We start from the raw sequence: 26075 nt of genomic DNA on the forward strand, positions 1-26075 counted from the left end.
GTTACAGAGTAGTTAAAGGGCTGGGGAGATGGATACATAGTCAAGAGTGTGTATGCTGCTCTTGCGAGGACCCAAGTTTGTTTCCCAGAACCCAAGCCAGCTCATAACCACTGATAACTCCAGCTCCAGGGGGATCTGACGCCCTCTCTGGCTTCTCTGTGTACCTGCACTCATGTGCGCGCACGCATATGCACACACACACACACACACACACACACACACATACACCCACACTAAATCTTTACAAAATAAACTTCACAACCTTTCCCCTCCCTAATCATATCTTGAACTGTAACAGAATATCACTCCTCAGTATATTTTAACCGGGTGGTAGGGCACTGTTCCTTTAGGACGTCCATCTCCAGCACTCTTGCTAGAAAATGGTCCATCATAGATTTGGATCTATGGAGGGACAAATAGGGATCTATGTAGTACACAAGTGCTCCAGACTCTCTCTCTCTGTCTCTCTGTCTCTGTCTGTGTGTATAATTCTAGAAAGGGGCTCCAGAAAAGTTAAGAAGTACCATCTACTATACAAACTGAAGGCAAGAGAAACCCCAAACCCAAACACCTTTATTCCAGTTGGAAAATCAAATCTGGAACATGGAAAATCAAACTGTAAACAAACAAACGCATCCAGTCCCTAATGCCGTGAATTCCAACTCCTATTGGAACCAGCCTTGGGAACTTTTAAGACAGAGGAACGGCTTGAAGGAGGAATTAGGTTGGTCTCCACGCTGTTTCCCTATTAAAAAAATTACATAAACCGTATAAAATACAATTTATTACAAGGGACCAGGAGCCTCTTACAACATTCCTCTTGTCGTTTCTCTGCCAGCACCCCTCCCCCTCCAGAATGTATCTGAAGCACTAATCGGGTATGGAATCAGCCGGGCAGAGCAGGGCAGGGTGTGCGGCCCCGTGGATGATGGAGTAAGTCTGCTTGGGCAGTTCTTGTTGAGAGGAGAACATGGGCGGCGCCGTGGTGGCCACGGCGATGCTCTGGCCTCCATCGCTCACCACTGTCACTTCCGCAGTGCCCTCCTGAATCAGCGCGTTAAGGCCTTCGAAGTCCGAGCACGTGATACCTGAACTGGCAATGAACGTCTGGTTTCCCGTGCCTTCCTGGGTCCCGGCTGGGGTGGTGGGGATCAGAGTCTGTTGTAGGGTGGCCCCCGCCGCCTGTTCATGGGTGGTCAGCAGAACAGTTGGCTGACTCAGGGTACCTGCTTCTCCAGGACACCCGGGGGGCTGAGGAGGGGTGATCAGACTGACCTGGCGTAGGATCTGCAGCCGGCCGTTCCCCGGGAGCTCCTCGGGGGTCTGGGCTACCAGGGTGGGGGGCACAATGTTGACAGCAGCGGCGGCCGCTTGGACGATGGTGTTCGCCTGAGGTACCTGGTGCCCCACGATGATCTTGACCCTCCCCTCGCCGAACTGAGACACCTGGCTGGACTGGAGGGGGACCTGGAGATGCCCCACGGTGAGGGGCGCAGCTGGCTGCTTGCTGGCGTCAAGGTGAAGCTGCACGACAGTCACATCCGAGTTCTTACTGTCGTGGTACTCACTGTGCTGCCTCTTGTGGCTGCGGAGGGAGTCCTCCCGCATGAAGGAGGCCTCACAGATGTCACAGTGGAACGTCTTCTTGGCATCCAGCTTGGTCACCTGCCGGCTGCTCTGCCTGCCGGTGTCCTTCCTCTCCGGGGCCTCGGTCTTGAGCATGTCGGCGTGGAACTTCTTCATGTGCTTGCTCAGGTTACTGGGCTGCTTGGTGTCGAAGCTGCAGTAGTTACACTTGAACGGGCGCTCCGTGCAATGGATGCGCTCGTGCACGCGCAGCGCGGCCTTGCTGGAACAGGAGTAGCTGCACTCCGGGCACTTCTCCGGGTGCTCCGACTGGTGCAGGCGGCTGTGCTTCCGCAGGGTGGACTTGCTGTCACCCAGGAAGTCGCAGTGCGGACACTTGAAGTTATTCCCGCTGTGCTTGATGCGGATGTGCGACTTGAGGTTCCCCTTCATGGTGCAGCGGACATTGCAGAACTCGCACTTGAAAGGCTTCTCCCCCGAGTGCACACGCATGTGCCTTTTCAAGTCTGAGCTGATTTTGAACTTGGCACTACAGAGCCAGCACTGGAAGGGGGCGTCCCCTGTCAACACAAGGTGAGTTTCCATAAGAACAGGCAGGTTAAAAAACGACAACAAGGATCAACAAGGATCCCCCCAGAAGCACACACCAGAAAACGGCTTATAGCAAGGCAGGAGGCTGGCCCCCTCCTCACCGCAGCTCCCAGCAGCCCTTGGGATTCTCTTCGGTACCCAAACCCCAGTCATCACCATGAGTGCCGGCACAGCCCCACCCCTAGAAAACCCAGAAGGAGGAGGGGGAAGGGTGATTTTTGAAAAGAGCCATTTAAATGTCCTAAATAGGATCTGCAATTCTACTCCTTACAGTTTTTTTTTTTTTTTTTTTTTTTTTGAGACAGGGTCTATGTAGTCCTGGCTGTTCTGGAACTCACTATGTAGACCAGGCTGGCCCCTAACTCACAGAGATCTGCCTGCCTCTGCCTCCTTAGTGCTGGGATCAAGGGCATGTACCACTATACCTGGGTTTCTTATAATTTTTAAAAATGATTTCATTTCTAATTTTATACACATGAGTGTGAGTGTAAGAGAGAGAGAGAGAGTGTGTGTGTGTGTGTGAGTGAGAGAGAGAGAGAGAGAGAGAGAGAGAGAGAGAGAAAGAGGAAGAGAGGAGGAGGAAGAGAGGGAGAGAGTATGTGCGTGCCAATGCAGGTGTCTGTGGAGGCCAAAAGAGAGGACTGGATCTCCTGTGAGCTGCCTGGTGGGCATGCTGGGAATTGAACCCAGGTCCTCTGGAAGAGAGACTGCTGAGCCGTCTCTTCAGCCTCTTTCATAGCCCAGTTGGAAGCCGATGGCTGCATGACTTTGCATCCTTCTGGATTTTGATTGAACTGAGCGTTGTCACAGACTTGTTAACACATTTCCAACGGGTCAGTGCCAGGCTGCATCCGTGAGAGGCCCCACCCCCACGTGATGGATACACCGAGGATAGTTCTTGTAGATTTTTATTAACAAAGGTGTGTTTATTTTTAAATTTTTTTCCTTAATTTTCTTTCTTTCTTTCTTTTTTTTTTTAGATTTATTTATTTATTTATTAAGTATACAGTGTTCTGTCTGCATGTATGTCTGCAGGCCAGAAAAGGGCACCAGATCTCATTACAGATGGTTGTGAGCCACCATGTGGTTGCTGGGAATTGAACTCAGGACCTCTGGAAGAACAGTCAGTGCTCTTAACCTCTGAGCCATCTCTCCAGCCCCCAGAGGTGTGTTTATTGCACAAGACTTATTTTTCCCTTACTGCCAGTCGTGTTCTCTGCTTGGGAAGAAGTTACAGAATCCAGCTGCTTGATGTTTTGGTTTTTTAATTTGTATTTGCTGAAAGATGAATGGGGAGAGTGAAATTGCAAACAGCTAAGCGGATGTGATATCCAGGTCCAGATTAGTGGAGGCAGCGGTCACCAAGCAAGCAGCTTGCTCTCCAGGGTAGTGTTTCCATGTGCACTGCTGTGTACGTGCTGTGTGTGTGTGTGTGTGTGTGTGTGTGTGTGTGTGTGTGTCTAAGGACAACCTGGGGTCACCCTCCCAGGAATGCTGTCCACCTCCTTTGAGACAGGGTCTCTCATTGGCCTGGAGTTCACAAACTGGGCCAGGCTGGCCACCGAGCCCCAGGGATCCACCTGTCCCTGCCAACCCAGTGCTGGGATCACAGCGGTGCACCACTGCTGACATTTTCATGTGACATCTAGGAGCTGAGCTCTTAAGCATTTCCCCAGCACTACGACGATTGTTTAAGCAAGTGAGCTAACAGCGGTTCAGAGTTTCAGGTTGGTCCTGGATGGTAGGAGCCAGCCAGGCACACTACAGGGTGGTCTTGTCCTTGCTGGCAACACCCCACAAGGTAGGAGCCCTTACTAGCTCTGTTCTGAGGACTACTATGCAAATGAGTGGGGTCCTGAGCCTGCATAACTCATTCATGGTCACCATCCAGCACTCAGCAGGGCTTGGCTCCAAGCCAGGCTGACTCCAAAGCCAGGCAACGAGTTGTACACGTAACCTGTGCTCACTTTCTCAGGGCGTGCTCTCTGAAGACCGTGATCATGCTTACGTGTTGGTAGCTGGCCAACGATGCCATCCTGAGCTGCCTAATGCATTCAACTAGAGCCTGCAGGGATTAGCAGAACACAATCCCAGAAAACCAAGATGCCTGAACCAAACAACAAACACTTCACATGGTTGGTTAACACTAGGCATGCTGACTCCTCAACTGGACGTGGGAAGCTCCAGCCTGGGGCCCGAACCCTGGTCACTGGTGGCTTTATAAATAAAGCTTATTGGACAGGGCCATTCTCCTCTGCCGAAGACTGAACCCAGGCTTCACCCATGCTAGGGCAGCACAGCTGTTTAAACCTGGTTACTGTCCCATGGCCGTTTTCCCGGTGAGTTCTTAGTGTCAACTCGACACAATCCAGAGTCACCTGAGTACCTCAGCTGAAGAACGGCCAGGCCTGTGAGGAACTGTCTCACAGAGGATTGACGGGGAGGGCCTAGGCCACTGCTGACATCACTACCCTAGGCAGGTGAATCTGAACTGTGTAAGAGAGCTGGGAGAGATAAGCCAGAGAGAGCCAGTCAGCAGCGTTCCTCCGATCTCCGCTTCAGCTCCTGCCCTGACTCTCCTCAGTGATGGGCTGTGACCGGGAAGGGCAAGCCCTTTCGCCTCTCAAGCTGCCTTAGGCCAGAATGTTCATCACAGCGACAGAAAGAAAAGAAAAGGAAAGCAACCCCGGATAGACAGTTGTGTGTCAGCGGCTACTTGGCCCCTAAAGCCCAAGGTATTTCCTAAGTAGCCTTTTTAATTAATAAAAATGGAGTGTGTGTGGGCATATGTGGACACCAGAGACCAACCCCAAGCACTGTTCCTCAGGAGCTGTCTACTTTGTGTTTTTGATTTTTTCGAGACAGGGTTTCTATGTAGCCCTGGCTGTCCTGGAACTGGTTCTGTAGACCAGGCTGGCCTTGAACTCGGAGATTCACCTTCCTCTGTCTCCCAAGTGCTGGGATTAAAGAGGTGGACTACCACCGCCAGGCCCTACTTTGTGACAGGGTCTCTCATTGGCCTGGGGCCCAACCAGTAGGCTAGGCTAGCTGCCAGTGAGCCTTGGGAATCCTCCTGACTCCGCTCCCATGACACCATTACAGGTGTCTGTCACTATGCCACTTTTTTCAGGAGTTCTAGGAATCAACTCAGGTCCTCATGCTTGAGTGGTAAGCACAGACTGAACCATATCCCCAGCCCCCAAGTGTTTTTCAGTAAACCTTAGCTTTTCCCCTGTCTTCAAACAACGTCGCCCCCTTGCGGCAGTTTGTCAAAGCTCACAGAACCCTTCTACAGGAAGCTTCAAATGCACAAAACAAGCTAAAAAAAAAAAAAAAAAAAAAAAAAACCAATAGGAATACAAAGAAACCAATTACATTGTTAAAACCTCTGAAAGAATCACATCAAGCAACTTGTACCTCAGCGGGGATTACACAGCCACCTAGCGGCGGGTCTCGGAACTACAGCAGCATCTAGACTGGTATTCACAAAATGTACAATCACCCAACTGCCATGATTGCTTTGAAACCCCGTGAGTTCTCCGGGCGACAAGTTCATAGCATTTGCTCAAAGCGGAATAACAGACATTTCCTTTTGTTCTTTTCTTCATCAATTCCATTAGTGACAAAATCCAGGGAAAACAGACAAACCCATAACCAAATCTCATAGCTAGGTTGCAGAGTTAACACCACTTTTCTAGAGGTTGAGATCTTTTGAGACAGGGTCTCTTGTAGCCCAGGCTAGCCTCTAACTTCTCATGTAGCTGAAGGTGACCTTGAAATTCCTGTTTTCACTCCCCCAAGTGCTGGGATTACAGGTGTACACCACTGTACCCCGCCTATTATTTCTTTCTTTCTTTCTTTCTTTTTTTTTTTTTTTTTTTTTGGTTTTTCGAGACAGGGTTTCTCTGTGTAGCTTTGCGCCTTTTCCTGGAACTCACTTGGTAGCCCAGGCTGGCCTCGAACTCACAGAGATCCGCCTGACTCTGCCTCCCGAGTGCTGGGATTAAAGGCGTGCGCCACCACCGCCCGGCTTATTCTTTCTTTTTTAAATCACAAATATTTAAAAAAATTATTTGATTATTTTGTGTGTATAGGTGTTCTGTCTGCATGTATGTATGTGCAATGCCCACAGAAGGAGGATGCAGATCCCCAGGACTGGAGTCACATGGTGGTGAGCCGTGACATGCACACTGTGGATCAGACCTGGTCCTCTGCAAGGGCAGCAGGTGCTCCTAACAGCCGAGCCATCTCTCTGCCCCCACGAATATTTCCCAACTTTCTTTTTAGTACATCTGGATGCTTTAAAATCACACTAATTACTTATTTATTTATTTATCGATTGAGTGATTGTGTGTGTGTGTGTGTGGTGTGTGTGAACATACGACAGCACATGTGTGGTACTCAGGACAACTTGTGGGAGTCTGTCTCTCTCTCATCATGTGGGTCCTGAGGACTGAGCTCATGAAAGCAAAGCCCTTTCAGCCACTGGGCATCTCTCTAGACCTAAATTTATCCCTTCCCTTCTTTCTTTCTTTCTTTTTTTCTTTTCTGTCCTTTTTTTTTTTTTTTTTTTTTTTTTAGACAAGGTTTCATTGTGTAGCCCTGGCTGTCCTGGAACTCACTCTGTAGACCAGGCTGGGCTTTAGCTTGAAGCAATCCACCTGCCTCAGACTCCCCAGTGTTGGGATTAAAGGTGTGCACCACCACTGCCCGGCTCTGAATTTATTTCTTAAATGGAGTGTTCTGGCCAAAGCTCTGGTGTAAGTTCTGCAGTACCAGTGACTACACCCTCCAGTGACTACACCCTCCGCCCCTAGCATCCCACGGAGCAGGGTTTAAGGATGCTGCGGAGTGAGTGATCAACAGGCAGTTGTATTGAGACCGACAGCGCTTTCCTAACTTCCGGTTGTAACTAAAATGACCGGCGGCACAGAGCCTCCGCTGGCCGGCAGGTGAAACAGTGCTATTGACGTGAAGTTGTCCAAGTGTCACAAGCAGATAGAAAACAAAACGAATACTCCACGGAGGCGACACATAACTGGTACACACTTCAAATGCTCGGAAACACACCTTTCTACAGCAATCTAGAGATGCCTCTAACATGACTGAGTTCAACCCCGCAAGCCCAAGTGGACCTCTGATGGTGGTGTGTGGATTGGGTACCCCTATGTAGCCCTGGTTGGCTCTGAACTCTTCAATTTCATCTTCCTTTTGTACATATATTTATTGGCGTCAGTGTCTTCCTCCATCACGCTCAGTGTCTTACTTACTGAGGCGGGGTCTCTCGATGAACTTGAGGCTTGCCTAGTCAGTCTGGCTAGTCACCTTGTTCCGGGGACCCCCCACCTCCTCCCGAGTGTGGGAATCACAGGCAGGCCACCATCCTTACCCACCCTGTGTTATGTCCTTGGCACGGCAAGCAGTTTATCTACTGAGCTATCTCCTTAGCCCAGGCTATGAACTCTTGATCCTCCTGCCTCAGCTGGGTACTTGGTTTTGGGGTGTGAGCCACCAGGCCTGGAAGAACCAGATTGAGGAAGTGGAGCTGAAAACAGAACAGACTCCAGACAAGAGGTTGGGGACCAGTTATGTCTGTCTGTGTCTTAGCCTGCTGCAAGAGGTCATGCAGATATCCCCAAATCTCCCACCCCCCATGCTTCTTTGTAGCCTCTGAGTCCTAAATAATTACACAAGCTCTTTGGACAAGGGCAGGGTGATTGATGTGCTGTGACCTACATCAGGCTCAAAAGTCACTGGATTTGGCCAATACTGTTCAGCAGGATCAACCAGACTTGACACAAAGGTTTATTTGTTGTTGTTGTTGTTGTTGTTTTGTTTGGTAGGGGGTTGTTGAGATAGGGTCTCATGTAGCCCAGGATGGCCTCAGACTGGTTACATAGCTGAGGCTGACCCTGAACTACTGATCCTCCTGCTTCTACCTCCTGAGTACCGGGATGACAGAAAACAAGTCCCGACAGGCACTTTGGAATGGCTCTGTCTTTGGGAGTGTCTTGCTCACACATCATGAGAAGGTTGCTTCTGGCTAGCCCGCTGGTCCCAGGAGAATTGAGACAGACGTGTGTGCACAGGTAGATCACTCCAGCCCAGGGTGCAGTGACTTCTTGTCACAGCCAGCAGCCTCTCAGACTTAAAACCCACCCGAGGACAGACAGTTACCTACAGGGGCCTCAGCTGATGCTCAGCATGTGGATAGAGGAGGCTGCTGCATTTATAGAGGTTTGGGGGAGGGGAAGTTATTAGGGAACCGAAACCTTGCCTCAAAGACGTAACTGACACTTTTTTTTCTTTTTTTTTTTTGGTGTTTCGAGACAGGGTTTCTCTGTGTAGCTTTGCGCCTTACCTGGAACTCACTTGGTAGCCCAGGCTGGCCTCGAACTCACAGAGATCCGCCTGGCTCTGCCTCCCGAGTGCTGGGATTAAAGGCGTGCGCCACCACCACCCGGCCGTAACTGACACTTAACAGCAAACATCTAGCAGTTAAACTTAGTCAACCCGCACACTGGGAAACAGACACCCAGGCAGCTCGGGTTTGGAGGGTACAATCAATGATTGGTACCAGAAGAGAAGTTCACCAAAGAGCCCAGTGGGCCCCGAGCAGAGTGTGGAGGGAAAGGCAATGATTTCCTAGACATAATCTGTCGTTGGCATCCTTGGAAGTCATCTCCTGCTAGCTTTTTAAAGTTTACTTCAGTCAGGCATGGTGGCACATGCCCTTAATCTTAGCACTTGGGAGGCAGAGGCAGGAGGATCTACATGGTGAAACCTTGTTTCCAAACAAAACAGAACACTGAAGTTTTTACTTATGTGCATGTATCTGTGAGTGCATGAAAAGTGTGTGTGTGTGTGTGTGTGTGTGTGTGTGTGTGCGCGCTGTGGATATCGTTCTATATAAATAAAACACTGATTGGCCAGTGGCCAGGCAGGAAGTATAGACGGGACAAGGAGAGAGAAGAATTCTGGGAAGTGGAAGGCTGAGTGGGAGAGACCTGCCAGCCACCACCATGACAAGCAAGATGTAAGGTATTGGTAAGCCACGAGCCACGTGGCAACTTATAGATTAATAGAAATGGGTTAATTTAAGATAAATGAAGTAGATAACAAGAAGCCTGCCACAGCCATACAGTTTATAAGTAATATAACGTCTGAGTGATTATTTTATACATGGGTTATGGGACTGCGGGGCTTGGTGGGACCTGGAGAGAAGCTCTCCAGCTACGTGTGTGTGTGTGTGTGTGTGTGTGTGTGTGTGTGTGTGTGTGTAACCATGGAGTCCAGATAAGGTCTATGGATTCCCTGAAGCTGGCCAGTTGTAAGCTGCCCGATGTTTGTGCTAGACTTTGGTTCTCTGGGAGAGTAGCAAGCACCCTTAACCACCGAGTCATCTCTCCAGCTCCCCTAGCTAGGTTTTTATAATTTATTTACTTTCATTTTATGTGCATTGGTATTTTGTTTGCATGTATGTCTGTGTGAGGGTGTCGGATCTCGACCTTACAGAAGTGAGCTGCCATGTGGGTGCTGGGAATTGAACCCGGGTCCTCTGGAAGAGCAGCCAGTGCTTTTAACCACGGAGCTCTCTAGTTTCCCTCCAACTGTCTTTTTAAAGTTAGACAAAAGCATGAGGACCAAAATCGTGTCCAAGAAAATAACCTCTAAATGAAGACCAATTAGAAAGTGAGATCCTAACGTCCAACCCAAAGGATTACCCTGGTGCCAGGAGGCCGCCCAGGTCCCGAGAATGTTAGAGGAAGAAACATCTACAGCTGAGTTGAGAAAGAGGAAGGATGCTCACTCCCCAGCTAGACTCAAATCATACAAATATACAGGAAACTCAAAGTATTTTTTCTCCTTTGGGGCAATGTTTCTTTCTGTAGCCCTGGCTGTCCTGGAACTCACTCTGTAGACCAGGCTGGCCTTGAACTCAGAGATCCTCCTGCCTCTGCCTCCTGAGTGCTGGGACTAAAGGTGTGCACCACCATTCCCAGCTCAGGAAACTAAAAAGTTTCAAAGGCAGATCCAGTAGCAAAAGGAACAACAGCCTACACTAAAACAAAAGAGAGAAAGCCCCTTCTCTGGCCTTTGCACATATGTGTACCTGCACAGCCCCCTCTGCAGGCAGCAAGCAGGAGGGACGGTTCCTCCCAAGTCTTTTTTTTTTTTTTTTTTTTTTTTTAAAGATTTATTTATTTATTATGTATACAGTGTTCTGTCTGCACATATCCCTGCAGGCCAGAAGAGGGCACCAGATTTCACTACAGATGGTTGTGAGCCACCATGTGGTTGCTGGGAATTGAACTCAGGACCTTTGGAAGAGCAAGCAGTGCTCTTAACCTCTGAGCCATCTCTCCAGCCCTCCTCCCAAGTCTTTAGAAGTGGTCCAGAACGTAAGCAGAAAGGATGTCCCAAGTGGGCAGGGCTATGAGCCAGAGCTAGACACTACCCACCCCCCAACCAACCCTGAACAAAGGGGGGATATGCCAAGAGAGATTTCAGTCACAGGTAGGGTTCTCATCTTCCCCTTTCCCCAAAACAGGATTATTGTCAATGGTTGGGGCTCCAGAATGTCACAACCAGACTTCTTATCCCTTTCTGACCTGACGGGCCTCACTCAATCCCTGTCTCTTGGCCTGATCCTATGGTTGGGTGAGATTTATGGGGGTCCTGGAGATGGTGTGAATGTCAGAAACGAGCCTGATGGTGGGACAAACGTGGTCTGTGACTGTTTGCATGAATGGTCCTAAATCTTCATCCCTCTCCTATCCCTAGGCTTTGCCATGCAATCTTGTTGTGGAATATTAGTTGAAGATGTATTACATTTGCTTATGCTGTGGGACATTTGTTTAATGATGCAAAGATGTGTTTATGTTGCATTTGTTTAACTCTGTGATGCTGTGTTACTGTGCCTGTCTAAAACACCTGATGGTCTAATAAAGAGCTGAATGGCCATTAGCAAGGCAGGAGAAAGGATAGGTAGGGCTGGCAGGCAGAGAGAATAAATAAGGAGGAGAAATCTGGGAGGAAAAGATCGAGGAACGAGAAAAGGGGGAGGAGGACTCCAGGGGCCAGCCATCCAGCTAGACAGCAAGTCATGGAGTAAGAAGTAAAGAAAGGTATGCAGAAATAGAGAAAGCTAAAAGCCCAGAGGCAAAAGATAGATGGATATTTTAAGAAAAACTGGCTAGAAACAAGCCAAGCTAAGGTGGGACATTTATAAGAAATAATACATCTCCATGCATAATTTATTTGGGAGCTGGGTGGTGGGCCCCCCAAAGAGCCAAGGAGTAAAAACCACCAACTACATAATCTGGTGGTGGCTTGTCCCCTGGGTGAGCTCAGTTCCATCCCTGACACCAGATACAACCTGTGACTCACTTTAGGCACCAATGTGCTGTTTGTGGACACATGCAATCAGAGGCCTCAGTGGGCTTCCACATTGGGCTTGCCTGCCTGTTCCTCTGTGGAGATCATGACAAAGCCAAGCCTGGGCTAGCCCACAGGTCTGAGAAGAGAATCAGAGATAGATGGGGTACAGCCTGATCACCCCAGGCGAGACCAGTGCACAGCCAAGAAACCCACATTCGGCTGCAGACGCCTTCTCACATGTGCGGTTAAGCTGAGCCAACATAATAGCAACACCAACCTGCTGACCTGAAGCATGTGAGTAACATTGGCTGCAATACCCCATCGGGACAGGGGATGGTCCTTACGAAGCACCACTGTGTCATTAGCTTGCTGATAGACATGCCAAAAAAAATTCCCACTATTACATAATCTTAGCAACCTGCTCTGCCCTAGCCCTTGGTGTGTGCTTTCTGATCAAGGCACACTATTCTGAACACGTCAGTGCATCATTTAAAAATGACCGAACTGACTGTAACTCGGACGATTATTAAAAACTCATTGTCTGTATCTATTTCTTGGAATACATTCCCTCAACCCCGCGGGTAAATAGTTACATAAAAACACAGGAGGTGGCCGGCGGCTTGACAACTGCCCGGTGTCACTGGGACAGGCTCTTTCAGCAGATGAAAAGGAAAAACAAAAGGTTGATTGACTACCCCCGCTCTATTAAAAATTGTTTCTTTGAGACAGGGTCCCATGTAGCCCAGGCTGGCCTGGTACTCTGTATGCCGCTGAGGATGACCTTGAACTCCTGATTCTACGGCCTCCACCTCTTGAATTCTGAGGTAACAAGTTCTTGCCCACCATGCCTGGTTTATGTGGTACTGGGGACTGAACCCAAGGTTTCACACATGCTAGGTAAGTACTCTACCAAAGGAGCCACATCCCCAGCCAGAATTAAAAATGATAATAATAACAACAATAATAATTTTTTTTTTCCAATTTAGTTTTTTAGAAACAGGGTTTCCTACAGCCCAGGTTGGCCTTGAACCTGATATGTGGCTGAGGATGATCTGATCCTCCTGCCTCCACCTCTCCAGTGCTGAAATTTCAGGTTCTCCACACCTGGTTTATGTGGTACTGGGGATGGAACCCAAGACTTTGTACTGTCAAGTCAGTCACGCCTTCAGGTCACGAATTAAAAAGAATTTACAAACATCAGTTAAGAGACCAGGTTGCATATAGCCCAGATTGTCCTCAAACCTCTGATTCTCCTTGCCTCTACTTCTCCAGCGTTGGGGTTACAGCCCTATGTATGCGGGGCAACGCTCTACCCACCAGCCACACCCCCAGCTCCTCTCTTTCCCCGCTGCCCACGGACTGGCAGGTGCCCACGGACTGGCAGGTGCCCACGGACTGGCAGGTGCCCACGGACTGGCAGGTGCCCACGGACTGGCAGGTGCCCACGGACTGGCAGGTGCCCGCGCTGGGATTCGAGGCGGCAGAGCACGGCTCACCTGTGTGCGAGCGCAGGTGCACGGTGAGCTGGCTGGAGTTGCGGCTGGCGTAGGGGCAGATCTGGCACTTGAAGGGCCGCTCGTCCGAGTGGATGCGCAGGTGCTTGTTGAGGCTGCTGCTGTCCGCCGCCGCGTAGTCGCACGTCTTGCACTTGTAGGGCTTGACGCCCGTGTGGCAGCGCATGTGCGTCTTCAGCTTGTCCTTCCGGCTGAAGCACTTCCCACACACCTCACACTTGTGGGGTTTGTCACCTTTGGCGCACACACAAGCCGCAGTGGGGGAAACAAGATGGGAAAGTTAACGTTTACTCCCGACAGGAGAGGACCAACCTGCAGGCTGCCCCGGGGTGGTTTAGAAACCCTGGGCATGGGGTAGAGCGGTGGTTCCTGCCGCTTTGCTTACTAGACTTTTCAAACGTTTTCCCTAAGATGAATATGAATTCCTTATGAACTAAGACACACAGCAACTAAAAAAACAAAACATTTTGTTGTTTCTGGACAGGGATCCCTATAGCTCAGGCTGGCCTCAAACTTGTTATGTAGCCCAGGCTGGCATTGAACTTCCCGAGCCCCTCAATTTCTGAGTGTTGGTATTACAGGCATGCCTCACTATGCCAGGTTTTAAAATAAGAATGTGGTAGTCTTTCTGCTTACCTTCTGGCTATTTCTGCCCCTTTACCTGTTCCCTGAGTCTTACAGGGCTGAGCACTTATCCACCCGACTTCTATCATCTTATTAATTTTGATTGTGTTTTTTTTTTTTTTTTTTCTTTTTGAGACAGGATCTCACTACGTAGCCGTGACTGTTCTGGAGCTTGCTCTGTAGACCAGGCTGGCCTCAAACTTATAAAGATCCTCCTGCCTCTGCCTCCCAAGAGCTGAGGTTAAAGGTGTGTGCCACCATACTTTTATCATATTTTCTTTTAGCACATTTTTTGATATTTAAATCGTTCCAATATTAATGTATTATTTTATACTATAGACACAGACACACTGAAGGACACTAATGTAACGTGAAACAGCCATCTCTCCTATCCATTCCTTTTCAGCCTTGGGCCAGAGTGGCCTGCCTTCTGAACTGCCTGAGCCCTCACGGTGGCCTGGGTGCTGTTCAGGTCTCCCTGCTAAGGCAGTTTAATCCGACCCCAGATGACACAGGTGAGCACGTGAGCAAACTCACTTTTGACATGGCGCGTCCTTATTATTAAGTACGTGTGTGCTGTCATTGTGGGCTGTGCATGCCACAGCATGTGCGGAGGTCAGGGGGCAACTTGCACACGTTGGTTCTCTCCCTCTGCCGTGTGGGTCTTGGGAATTGAACTCATTTATAATGTCTTTAGGCTTGTCAGCAAGCACCTTTACCCATGAGCCAACTCGCCAGCCAGTGGTGTGTGTTCGTGTGTGTGTGTGTGTGTGTGTGTGCATATGTGTACGTGTGTGTGTGTGGACGCACGCACGAGCATATGTGTACATGAGTGTGTGTTGTGTATGTAGAGAATAAACTAGGGTCTCAGGATTTCTAGGCAAGTGTCCTATGACTGGGCGATAGCCTCACCTCTTTTTAATTAATTTATCTTGGTGTATGTGTGTATTTTTCCTTTAGGACAAAAACCTCTGCCAGCTAATTTTTTTTCTTTTGAGACAGAGTCTCATGCATCCCAGGTTGGTTTTGAACTTGCTATGACCCTGAACTTCTGTCTCTACCTGCAGAGCACCGGGAATGCCAGCGTGCACCACCGCGTCCCACTGATGTCAACCTGAAGGGAACCCAGAAGTTCGTGCATGGTAGGCGAGTGCTCTACCACCGAGCCACCCCCTCACATTGATCCGGAAACTTCATTCTTTGAATGTCCTGCCTGTGGATTCTGTATTTCACCCTCTTTACAAAGCTGGGACTAGAATCCAGGACCTCCTGCTTTCCTGGCAGGTTCTCCGCCACTCCTCGCTGGCTTCGTTTGGTCATAGTCATTTCTGTCTTTTCCACATCATTAACAGCTAAGGCGGAGTGATTTTATTTTATGGATGGGCCATAAATTACTGAATCAATTTCCAGTGGCCAGGAAGAAGAATGGAGCAGACACACATGCACACACACACACACTCACATGTGCACACATACACACACTCACACACGCCCGCGCGCGCGCGCGCGCGCGCGCGCGCACACACACACATGTGTGACTGCACAAAGGTGATACTGAGATGGCTGTAAGGACTAAAGGCATCTACCATCAAGTCTGATGACCCCAGTTTAATTTCTGGGACCCACACGTGGCAGGAAAGAACAGATTATGATAGTTGACCTCTGACCTTCACAGGGACATGGTGTGCATGTGAGCATGTGCGCACACACACACACATGCACAAAATAAAGCTTAAAAATAATAAAGACATACAATATTAAACATACAAGAATACCTTATTTGCCTAATAAGAGATGATAAAATTGTTTGTCTGGAGCTGGGCACAGTGGTTCACGCCTTTAATCCCAGCACTTAGGAAGCAGAGGCAGGTAGAGCTCTGTGAGTTTGAGGCCAGCCTGGTCTATATAGTGAATTTTAGGACAGTGAGAGCTATATAGTGAGACTCTGTCTCCCAAAAACCCACTAAAAACAAACAAACAAAAAAACCCCCAAAGTAAGTCTTAGGCCCTATATCTGCAGGCAAAAATTCAGAATATTGCAGCGTGGACAATAAAGGTGACTTTGAGGTATACATTAGGAGGTGAGATGTCATAAGCAGGACTTTACTCCTACCCTGCCTTCTGTTTTTGTCTTTTTTCGGGGGGGCGGGAGGGAAGAGGGAGACAGGATCTTTTTCCATAGCCCTGGCTGTCCTGAAACTCACTATGTAGACCAGGCCAGTCTTGAACTCACAGAGATCTGTGTGCCTCTGCCTCTTAAGTGTTGGGATTATATTTGTAGGTCACCACACCAGTGAGATTTTCACTTTATCCTCTGTAGATCAAGTATGTACAGAGCCCGGTGCTGACACAGTGTGTCAAAGCTAATCACTATCATGTCAGAGTAAGGTTTGGAGATTTAGCTCAGTGGTAGAGCGCTTGCCTAGCAAGTGCAAGGCCCTGGGTTCGATCCTCAGCTCCAAAAAAAAAAAAAAAAAAAAAAAAAAAAGAATGCATCTGACTGATAGGGGTGGGGGGTGGGGTGGAGAGATGGCACAGAGGTTAAGAGCACTGGCTGCTCTTCCAGAGGTCCTGAGTCCAATTCCTGGCAACCACATGGTGGCTCACAATCATCTGTAATGAGATCTGGTGCCCTCTTTTGGCCTGCAGGCATACACGCAAGCAGAAGATTTTATACATAAAGAAGGAAAATACATCTAACAATTTCTTTCTTTCTTTTTTTATTTTTTTTCCGGAGTTGAGGACCAAATCCAGGGCAAGTGCTCTACCACTGAGCTAAATCCCCAACCCCCTGATAATTTCTTAAAGACGGTCATTTTGTTGAGCTGGGCTCTAACTCAGCTGGTAGAGCACTTGCCTTGCATGCACACGGCCCAGAGTTTGGCCCTCAACATTGCAAAAATAAAATCATTTTATCGAAACTGTTAGCAGTTGAGTTACAAATTCCTGGCCGGGTCATCTCTCAGCACTGTCTGCTGCCTGGTGTTGCCTGTGCCCACTGGATTATCAGTTTTCACCAGGGTAGTGCCTGTGGGTGGTGCAGAGGCCGGCTTCCAACAGCTCTGCTGGGCAGAAACCGCATGGCTTCCTCGCCACCAACCCCAACCACCCTCCTTACAAGTGGCCAGTGAAACCCTCAAGTCACCCTGCTGTGCAGTGGTGTCTTCAGAAGATGGATAGGAATGGACCTATGATTGCTGCACTATGCAATGTTGGACATCTCACAGCAACAATAAAGTAACCAATATGCCTTCGTTTACACTCTGACCTAGTTTTCCCAATTGACATGGATAATGAGTGCAATTTACTTGAGGAACTCTTAACCCCCTGAGCCCATATGGGGAGAGTCACTACTTGCTTATGAAATTTGGGTAATTAGAATAAATCCACGGGACCTGGCAGTGTGAGGTCTAGTGGACAGGATGGGAACCCCAGTGCCACTCATGGGTCACAGCTGACAACTGTTAGCTATGTGCGTTTCCACACGGCAGATGAAATATGAGAGGACCCATTACTCCCTGGCTTCCGCATGCTTCCCTTTTGAATTTACACCCCTGTGTCACTTGACCAGGAACCGCTCAGACTTTCTCGAAAGCTGTCCAGCAGCAAGTCTTTATCCAAAACATCTGGAAAACATCAGCACGCAAGCTGGCCTCTGTATCTACAGGAGTCTGCACCTGTACGACCAACCGGCATCGGATCAAACAATGTTTGAAGCATAAGCAATAGCCACATTGAGGAGACAGACAGGAGCTCTGTGTGGGGTTGGCATTCTGGCAGGAAGGGTCAGCCAGCCACAGTGCAGCGCGGTATCTGGAGGGCGAATGTGGGCCCTGTGCATACACCGCTTCACCGTCTCTAGGGATGTTTACATCTTAGTTTCTGGCATCTTTGGGGACCGGGAGCTCCCTGAAAGCAATCCCCTGAAGATCTAAAAGGATGACCATATTAAGAAAATTAAAATACCCCACTTTGTTTTCCTTTTTCTATGCGTTGATGTTTTTTCTCTCCTTTAAAAATCTGATTACAGGGCTGGAGAGATGGCTCAGAGGTTAAGAGCACTGACTGCTCTTCCAGAGGTCCTGAGTTCAATTCCCAGCAACCACATGGTAGCTCACAACCATCTATAATGGGATCTGGCGCCCTCTTCTGGCCTGCAGACATACATGCAGGCAGAACATTGTATACATAATAAATAAATCTTTAAAAAAAAATCTGATTACATTAAAAACTGTGTGGTGTGTTGGTGTGCATGTGTTCACACTTGAGCATGTGGGTCACAAAGTGCACATGGAGGTCAGAGAACAATGCCCTAAAGTTCCAAAGTTGGTTCTCTCCTTCCACCACATGGGTCCCCAGGATTGAGCTCAGGGCATCAGGCTTGGCGGTACATTCCTTTTCCTGCTGAGCCCTCCTCCTGGCCCTTCCTTCTGTTCTAAAACACCACATCATGCTCCCCTTTTGATGTTGCAAAGATAACACACACCCTTTGTGTCACAGGTAAAGATGGCAGATGTATGAGAGCTACTATCCTTGACCAGGTGTGGTGGTGTGCACCTATGACCCCAGTGAGGCAGGGGTATGGAGAAGTGGAAGCAAGCCTAGGCTACATAGTGAGATCTTTTCCAAACAATTAACATCAACAACAAATCAAATAAACAACCAAAACAAAACATGCATCCTCTGGTTTGCTCCCCAGCACTGAAAACAAACAAATAAAACGAAACCTTCTTCTCTCTCTACTAATGTGATGTGCATACACAGACGTTTACATCTCCAACATGGACGCTGTCTGCATCTGATGCTAATTAATCATGGCACGTCACTTCTCACATGGCTATGGCAGTTCCTGGCCTTCTGGCTTAGCGCTCACTTTCTCCACGGGAGGGTTTTTATTGCTTTGGATATGTTTCTGCCAAAATCACGTGTACAAACAGTATCTTTTTTTTTTTTTTTTAAAGATTTTTTTTTTTAAATTTATTTATTCATTATGTATACAGAAGAGGGCGCCAGATCTCATTACAGATGGCTGTGAGCCAACATGTGGTTGCTGGGAATTGAACTCAGGACCTCTGGAAGTGCAGTCAGTGCTCTTAACCTCTGAGCCATCTCTCCAGCCCCACAAACAGTATCTTTATCTACTTTCTACCCTTGCTCCTTTGACTTCTGTGAAGCTTGGCCCTTGTCATATGTCCGACATCTCTGGGTCCCCAGCTCCTTGCTGGGTGGGTGTTCAGGGTACCCTAGCTAATGACATGTCACTTACCCGTGTGGATCTTCAGATGTCGCTCCATGTCCTTCATGCCGTAGGCAGTCTTGAACTGGCACCCTGAAAAAGTCAAAAGATAAAGTCCAGAGGGATCTGAAGTGGCAGAGACTTGCCTCACCATGGGGAGATGGCCAGCAACACAGGAAAGACACTGATGTCACAGGCCAGACACAGTACGGCATCGCTGTGGCATAACCTCAAAACCAAAAGGAGCCATCAGAATGAGGCATGAACTCACACTTCACAACAGTGGTTCTCAGCCTGTGGGTCACGACCCCGTGTGTGTGTGTGTGTGTGTGTGTGTGTGTGTGTGTGGCCAGTCACATATCAGATATTTACATTACGATTCATCACAGTAGCAAAATTACAGTTATGAAGTAGCAGAGAGATAACTTTATGGCTGGGAGGGGTCAGCACAGCATGAGGAACTGTATTAAAGGGTCGCAGCGTTAGGAAGACTGAGAACCCCTGCTTTACAACATGGCCCGTAGACTAGAAAGATGCTGTCGTGAACGGAAGAGACAGACAAATGCTTGACGGTCCTGTTCAGAGAAGACTGAAGATCCATAAGAACCAGTGTAAGGAGGGCTGGAGATGGTGCAGCGGTTAGCGCACTGGCTGCTTTTCCGGGGGACCCAGGTTTGGTGCGCAGCACCCACACAGAGGCTCACAACCACCCATGACTCTAGTTCCAGGGGGTTCCACGCTCTCTGAGTCAGTGGGTACCAGACACATGGGGGGTATAGACTTTCATGCAGGTGAAATACTCATAAATTTTAAGGAATAAAAAGAATTCACGAAGAAGCTGGGTACTGTAGCTTAGGCCTCTAATTCCAACACTAGGAGGCTGAGGCAGGAGAATCATGAGTTTGAGGCCCACCAAAGCTGTATAGTGAATTCCAGGTCTGCTTGAGCTACACAGTCAGGACCCAGTCTCCCCAACATTAAATCCTAAGAACCCTGTCTGCACTCAGAGCCCCCTTTACCCGGATAGCAGCAGCCGAGCCTCTTCTGCGCAGGGGGCGCGGTGGGCTTTTTGGCGCGTGACTTGGCGGGGAGGGAGATCACGGTGGCTGTCTGGTTTTCGTTGCTTTCCGTGGGCAGGTAAGTTTGATAGCCATGTTCAAAGACGAATTCTGGAGCTGAAACTAAAGGGCGCAGTGGTCATTAATTTTCCACAGGATGATGTAATGCATCCCAGGATGACGTAATGCGTTCCAGCTGATGAGGCACGCGTTTGTGGAAAGAATTTCCTTTCTCATTCAAAAGTCAAGTGTGTGAGCTGTAGGGGTGGCTCAGTGGTTAAGAACACTGGCAGCTGCTCTTCCAGAGGACCCAGGTTCAATTCCCAGCACCCACACAGTGTGGCTCACAACCTTCCATAACTCCAGCTCCAGGGCAAAGGAGGCCCTCTTCTGGTCTCCTTTGATACCAGGCAGGCTTGTGATACATAGACATACGCAGGGAAAAATACATACATTATGTGACAGTTTTTATTTGCACTTAAAAAAAAAAAACTATTAAAGCTAATAAAAAAAAAAAATCCAGTGGCCAGGTGTGGTGGTGTACACCTTTAATCCCAGCACTTAGGGAACAGAGGCAGGTGGATCTCTGTGAGTTCTAGGTCAGCCTGGTCTACATATGGAGTACCAGACAGCTACAGCTATAAATAGAGACCCTGCCTCAACCCTCAAATTCCTAGTAAACCACAAGTGCTTTTGAGGGTGGTGGCAAAATGCCTTTAATTCCAGCACTCAGAGTTCAAGGCCAGCCTGGTCTACACAGTGAGTTCCAGGCAGTCAGAGCTACACGAGACCCAGTCTCAACAAACTGACCAAGAAACAACAACCACAACACAAAACAAATGCTGGCCTGGGGCTCTAAAACACCAATCAAGACTTTGGTCTTTTTGGACAGGTTCTCACATAGCCCAGGCTGGCCTCTAAATCGTTATGTAGCTGAGGCTGGCTTTGAACTCCTGCATCCTGTGAGCTGGGATTACAGGCATACACCACCACCCTAGTCTTGGATTCCTTTTTTCTTTCTGCTGTTAAAGATTGATTTTATTTACTTGTGTGTGTGGGCCTCTGCAGAAGCCAGAGGCCATCCCTAAGAGCTGGAGTTAAAGGTGTCTGCAAGCCACTTGGCTTGCTATGTGGGTGCTGGGACCCGAACTCCTGTCCTCACAAATTTAGCAGCAAGTACTCTTAAAGTGCAGCCCTGGCTTCAGACCTCTCGAATGAGTACTAAATGTCCCTAAAGCTGATGCCACACAGGCATTGTTAACTACAGGCAGATGTACAAGGCACTCCGCTAAGAGTCTCAGAGTCCTAAAAATCCAGGACTTCTCTCAAAAGTCATCGGCACCCTGGAAGTCTCACTGCAATTTGGAGGTAAAAAGAAACAAAAAAAATGTAAACGCAAAAGAAAACAAAAAGACTCCAAATGAGCTATCATTAAAAAGATAAGAGAGGGCCGGGCGGTGGTGGCGCACGCCTTTAATCCCAGCACTCGGGAGGCAGAGCCAGGCGGATCTCTGTGAGTTCGAGGCCAGCCTGGACTACCAAGTGAGTTCCAGGAAAGGCGCAAAGCTACACAGAGAAACCCTGTCTCAAAAAACCAAAAAAAAAAAAAAAAAAAAAAAAAAAAAAAAAAAAAAAAAAGATAAGAGAGGTAGTCTTGAACTTTTTTCTGCTTATAATGTTTTTTTTTTTTTTTTTGGTGCTCATTTTGTGAACGACGTTCTTGGTTTAGGGCTTGTAAAAAAAGGTCTTGTCTCCTTTGCTAAGATGGCGCTTGCCCATGGGAGGCCTAATTCCAAGTGAAGGCAATCTGTGTTCACCGGAGACAGGCAAGGCAGAGAGGTCCCATCTTTACCACTTTATTTCCAGAATATACTGACTTGAATCAACCCAGACTGCCATCACTACGTAGCTCTATGTGCCAAAGAAACTCACACCATAGGCCATTTCCTCCAAGCCCACAGTCCCAGCCAAATGAGAAACAGCAGACAAACCCCAGCAGAAGGTGGTTGGCAAAATATTCACCTCAGCCCGGTGGTGGTGGCGCACACCTTTAATTCCAGCACTTGGGAGGCAGAGGTAGGCGGATTTCTGTAAGTTCAAGGCCAGCCTGGTCTATATTGTGAATTCCAGGACAGCCAGGGCTACATAGAGAAACCCTGTATCGAAAAACCAAAAACCTTCACCTCCGAAACCGTCCAGGTCATTGAAAATGAAACCGGAGAAACTGCCACAGTCAGGAGGGATCCAAGGAGACGTCACAATACAGAGCAGTGTGTCCTGAACCTTCACTGTTAGAGATTTATTTATATTTTATGTACATGAGTGTTTTACTTGCATGTATGTCTGTGTAGCATGTGTGTGCCTGGTGCCGTTGCAGGTCACTGGATCCCATGAAGTGTGGAATTACAAATGGTTGTGAACCACCATGTGGGTGCTGGGAACTGAACCCTGGTCCTCTGTCTGTAAGAGCAGCCAGTGCTCCTAACCACTGAGCCATCCCTCCAGATACTGATTTTAACATGTGGTTTCCTCCTCCTCCTCCTCAGGATGGTTTTCTTGAAGGGTAGCTGGCCTGGCTTGATTTTTGTTTTTAAATCATGCCTCCTCATTAAGGTCCTCACCTTCACTTCCGGTGCCCACAGCATCCCATTCCGGGTTCCTCACCGGGAACAACCAATTACCTATATGGACTTCAATCTCCACTCCTGAAACCATCTGGGGAGACATGGTTTCAGCTGAATCCCAGCAGTGGCCAGGTGGACCCCTTTAAAAAAAAATCATGAGGGGGCTGGAGAGATAGCTCAGTGGTTAAGAACACTGACTGCTCTGGCAGAGGACCTGGGTTCAGTTCCCAGCACCCACGTGTCGGCTCACAACCATTGGTAATTCTAGTTCTAGGGGTATGCATACAGTATAAACTCAGAGGCACACATATGTGCACATTAATAAAGGACAAATTAAACTCCTGTTAAAAAACCTGTGCGTGCAGTTTTGTTAAACCTGTGAGTTAAAAAACTCAGCTCCCAGCACACACCACCTCTCCACTGTCACATTTCTTAAACACACACTCTGATCTCTAGTGAGAGTCCAGGTAGGCTCACCTGGACCTTTCTAGCATCCTCATGACGCTGTCACTGATTCATGTCAGATGACACCCGGGTTCTGACAGTTTTTGGCATCTGAGCAAACTCAGTTTCCAGTTTTCTCAATGGGGAAATGTCGTGGGATGTCTGCCCAGTTAAAGCCAGCCGTTGGGTCCTGACAACCACTGCCCCATCTTCACGCCCAGGCTCTCTGAACAGCCCACTTGTCTGCGTGCTCATGGCTACAAAAGCCAGTGAGTGTTCAGAGCTCAGTGAGCTGCTCTGCAGGAGCTGGGAAGGTAAGAATGTTGGGAGCAGTGCAGGCGCTGGAGGCCTGGCTTGTCAAACTTCAGAGGGAAGCAAAGACTTTACCGGGCCTTCTGTGTGAAGAATCCGTGGTTCTGGTTAGCGGGGCTGAAGAATCAGCTGTGATTAGTAAGGGACCAGAACCATTATAGTGAAACCTTTGCTTTGCTGGGATACTCGATGCTGGTCGGCTGGAGCTGAAAATTCAGCAGTGATTAAGAAGAGACCAGCATGGCTGAGGTGAAAACTTCTGGGAAGTGATCCCTCAGGGTCCGCACACAGAAGCTATGTTCCAGACACGACCAAGGTTGTACCTTGTGCTGACCCGTGAACTTGGTAGTGTTAGGAGTCACCTAGGCGCTGATGGTTTTGAAGGTGTGAAAGGGTCATGGAGAGCAGCTGAGTGTTGGCTCTCAGTGGCAGGGCTGGAGTCCCTGAAGAGAGCCCAGGAGAGGCTATTGAAAGAGAAACCCTGTCTTGAAAAACCAAAAAAAAAAAAGCAAGTGCAGCCCTGTAGCAGCAGAAGACTCCAGCATTTTGGAGACGCCAGTACCATGGGATGACCACCCAGAACAGCAGTAGCAGTGGAGTGGAGCCAGCCGGAGCCTAGAGGATGAGCTGTGTGTGCTGTAGAGGGCGGAGCTGGAGAAGGGACCCAAGCCCCTTGGAGGAGCCCAGAAGACCGTGAGAGAATCCCAGACAATTGGACATTGAGTTATTTACAGTGCTGGAGTTTGGGATTGCTTTGTTCAGATTGTGACGTGCCCTGGTTCTTCCCTGGAGTGGTATTTGCTCCGCCCATGACCTTGGGCTAAAGGGCCCATAGGAGGCGGTGCTTCCTGCCATTAAGGCGTTGGAGAAGGGTCACATGTTCCTTCTCCCTGCTCCTGCCTGTGAGGTGGATTCACTCCAGGTCAGATCCGAGGACGACTTCAGCTGTCTACTCCGATCTGTATTTGTGAGTCTATTTTCTCAATTTATATCTTAATAAATCCTGTTAGCCATTTAATAGACTCATGTGGATTGATCGTAATAATTCCCTCTTTTAAGTATTTAACTTAATTTTGATTTTTTTTGGTTGTCCACTCCCCTCCCCACCCAGACCAGGCTGGCCTTGAACTCAGGTCCGCCTGCCTCCTGTGCCTCTACCTCCTTTAATGCTGGGATTAAAGGTGTGTGCCACCACTGCCCAGCTTAATTTTGATTTTTACAGGAGTCTACAGCTGAAAGACTTTGAACTTTTATTTTAAAAGTTTTGGGATTTTGAAAGAGATTGAACTTTTATTGTGTTTGAATTTGTAAGGACTGTGGGACTTTTAAAGTTATTTATGTTTTATATTGTGATATTAATATTAATGAGTTACCTTGGGGATAAATGATAAAGGAAAGGTTCTAAATGTGTTTGTGTGTCAAGTTGACAAGAGGTCGGTCGTACTGGCCAGTTTCATGTCCACTTGACACAAGCTAGAGCCATCAGAGAGGAGGGAGCCTCAGCTGAGAAAAGGCCTCCAGACTGGGCGGTAAGCAAGCCTGTAGGGCATTTCCTTAATTAGTGATTGCTGGGGGAGGCCACATTGTGGGTGGTGCCATGCCTGGGCTGGTGGTTCTGGTACTAGAACAACGGTTCTCAACCTTCCTAACGCTGCGACCCTTTAATACAGTTCACGTTGTGCTGACCCCCGACCATCAAATTATTTTTGTTGCTACTTCATAACTGTAATTTTGCTACTGTGATGAGTTGTAATGTAAATAAGTATCTGTGTTTTCTAATGATCTTAGGTGATCCTGCGAAAGGGGTCACAACCCACAGGTTGAGAACCACTGTTCTCTAAGCCTGCAGGCTGAGCAAACCATGAGGAGCAAGCCGGTAAGCAGAATTCCTCCATGGCTTCTGCACCAGCTCTTGCCTCCAGGGTCCTGCCCGGCTTGAGTTCCTGTCCTGACTTCTTTGACGGTGAACTGTGATGTGGCAGCAGAACCCGAATAAACCCTTTCCTCCCCAAGTTGCTTTGGTCATGGTGTTTCATCACAGCAATAACTGTAAGATACTGAGCCTCAGTTTACTCCCCTGTCAATGGGAATGTCTCCATGTCCACTTCATAAGGTTGAATCTGGTGGCTCAGTGTTTGACCAGCAACTCCAGCCACTAAAACTGGACTGATCTGGACTTGGAACGCCTTTCATTAAACTCCTAACTGGATCTTGGGGAAGGGTGGCGGGGGGTAGGAATACTCCCCATTTGTGGGACTGAGGGTTCCCCTGAGACATGGGACTAAAACCAGGCTGGTGGGGCTTGCTGCTGTGACCTTCCACTTTCGTCCCACAGCCGTCTGAACTGGGAGGTCCCTGTGGTGGAAAAATCCCCAGAGTGGGGTGTGTAGGGCAGTGTATGTGTGACCTCCACAGGTCAGCTCACAGGATGCTTGAAACCCTCCTGAAAGGCAAGCATGGGCCTCCTGAGTCGGGGCTTCTGGTGGGCTTATCCTACTGTCCCCCTCTTCTGAGGAACCTTCCAGTTCCTCAGGGGGGACATGGCGATATTCTAGCTATGACCCCTTCTTGGAGTCATGATTTGAACATCTCTCTCATTCCAGAGGCCACTCTTCCATTCTCTTGTGGCCACTACTGCTCTCTGAATGTCAAGATTAGATGCAGATGGAAGCATGGGGGGCGGGGGATGGGCAGGTAAAACCCA

The 26075-nt window shown here is 48.5% G+C and overlaps 1 protein-coding gene across 1 annotated transcript in view; it reads right to left on the reverse strand.

Annotated features, from left to right (window-relative positions):
- Window positions 1-560: 560 nt before the first annotated feature.
- Window positions 561-26075, reverse strand: part of Zfp64 (ZFP64 zinc finger protein) — a 34940-nt gene continuing 9425 nt past the window's right edge. Inside the window, exons 3-6 of the mRNA XM_059261975.1 lie at window positions 19953-20114; window positions 18964-19026; window positions 13056-13307; window positions 561-2147 (exon numbers count right to left, since the gene is read on the reverse strand). Of these exons, the coding sequence (XP_059117958.1) occupies window positions 871-2147; window positions 13056-13307; window positions 18964-19026; window positions 19953-20114 (1754 nt within the window). The 3' untranslated portion in view covers window positions 561-870. The remainder of the gene's footprint in view (window positions 2148-13055; window positions 13308-18963; window positions 19027-19952; window positions 20115-26075) is intronic.

This window comes from Peromyscus eremicus, chromosome 4 (genome assembly GCF_949786415.1).
Source record: "Peromyscus eremicus chromosome 4, PerEre_H2_v1, whole genome shotgun sequence".
Taxonomy (NCBI): Eukaryota; Metazoa; Chordata; class Mammalia; order Rodentia; family Cricetidae; genus Peromyscus; species Peromyscus eremicus.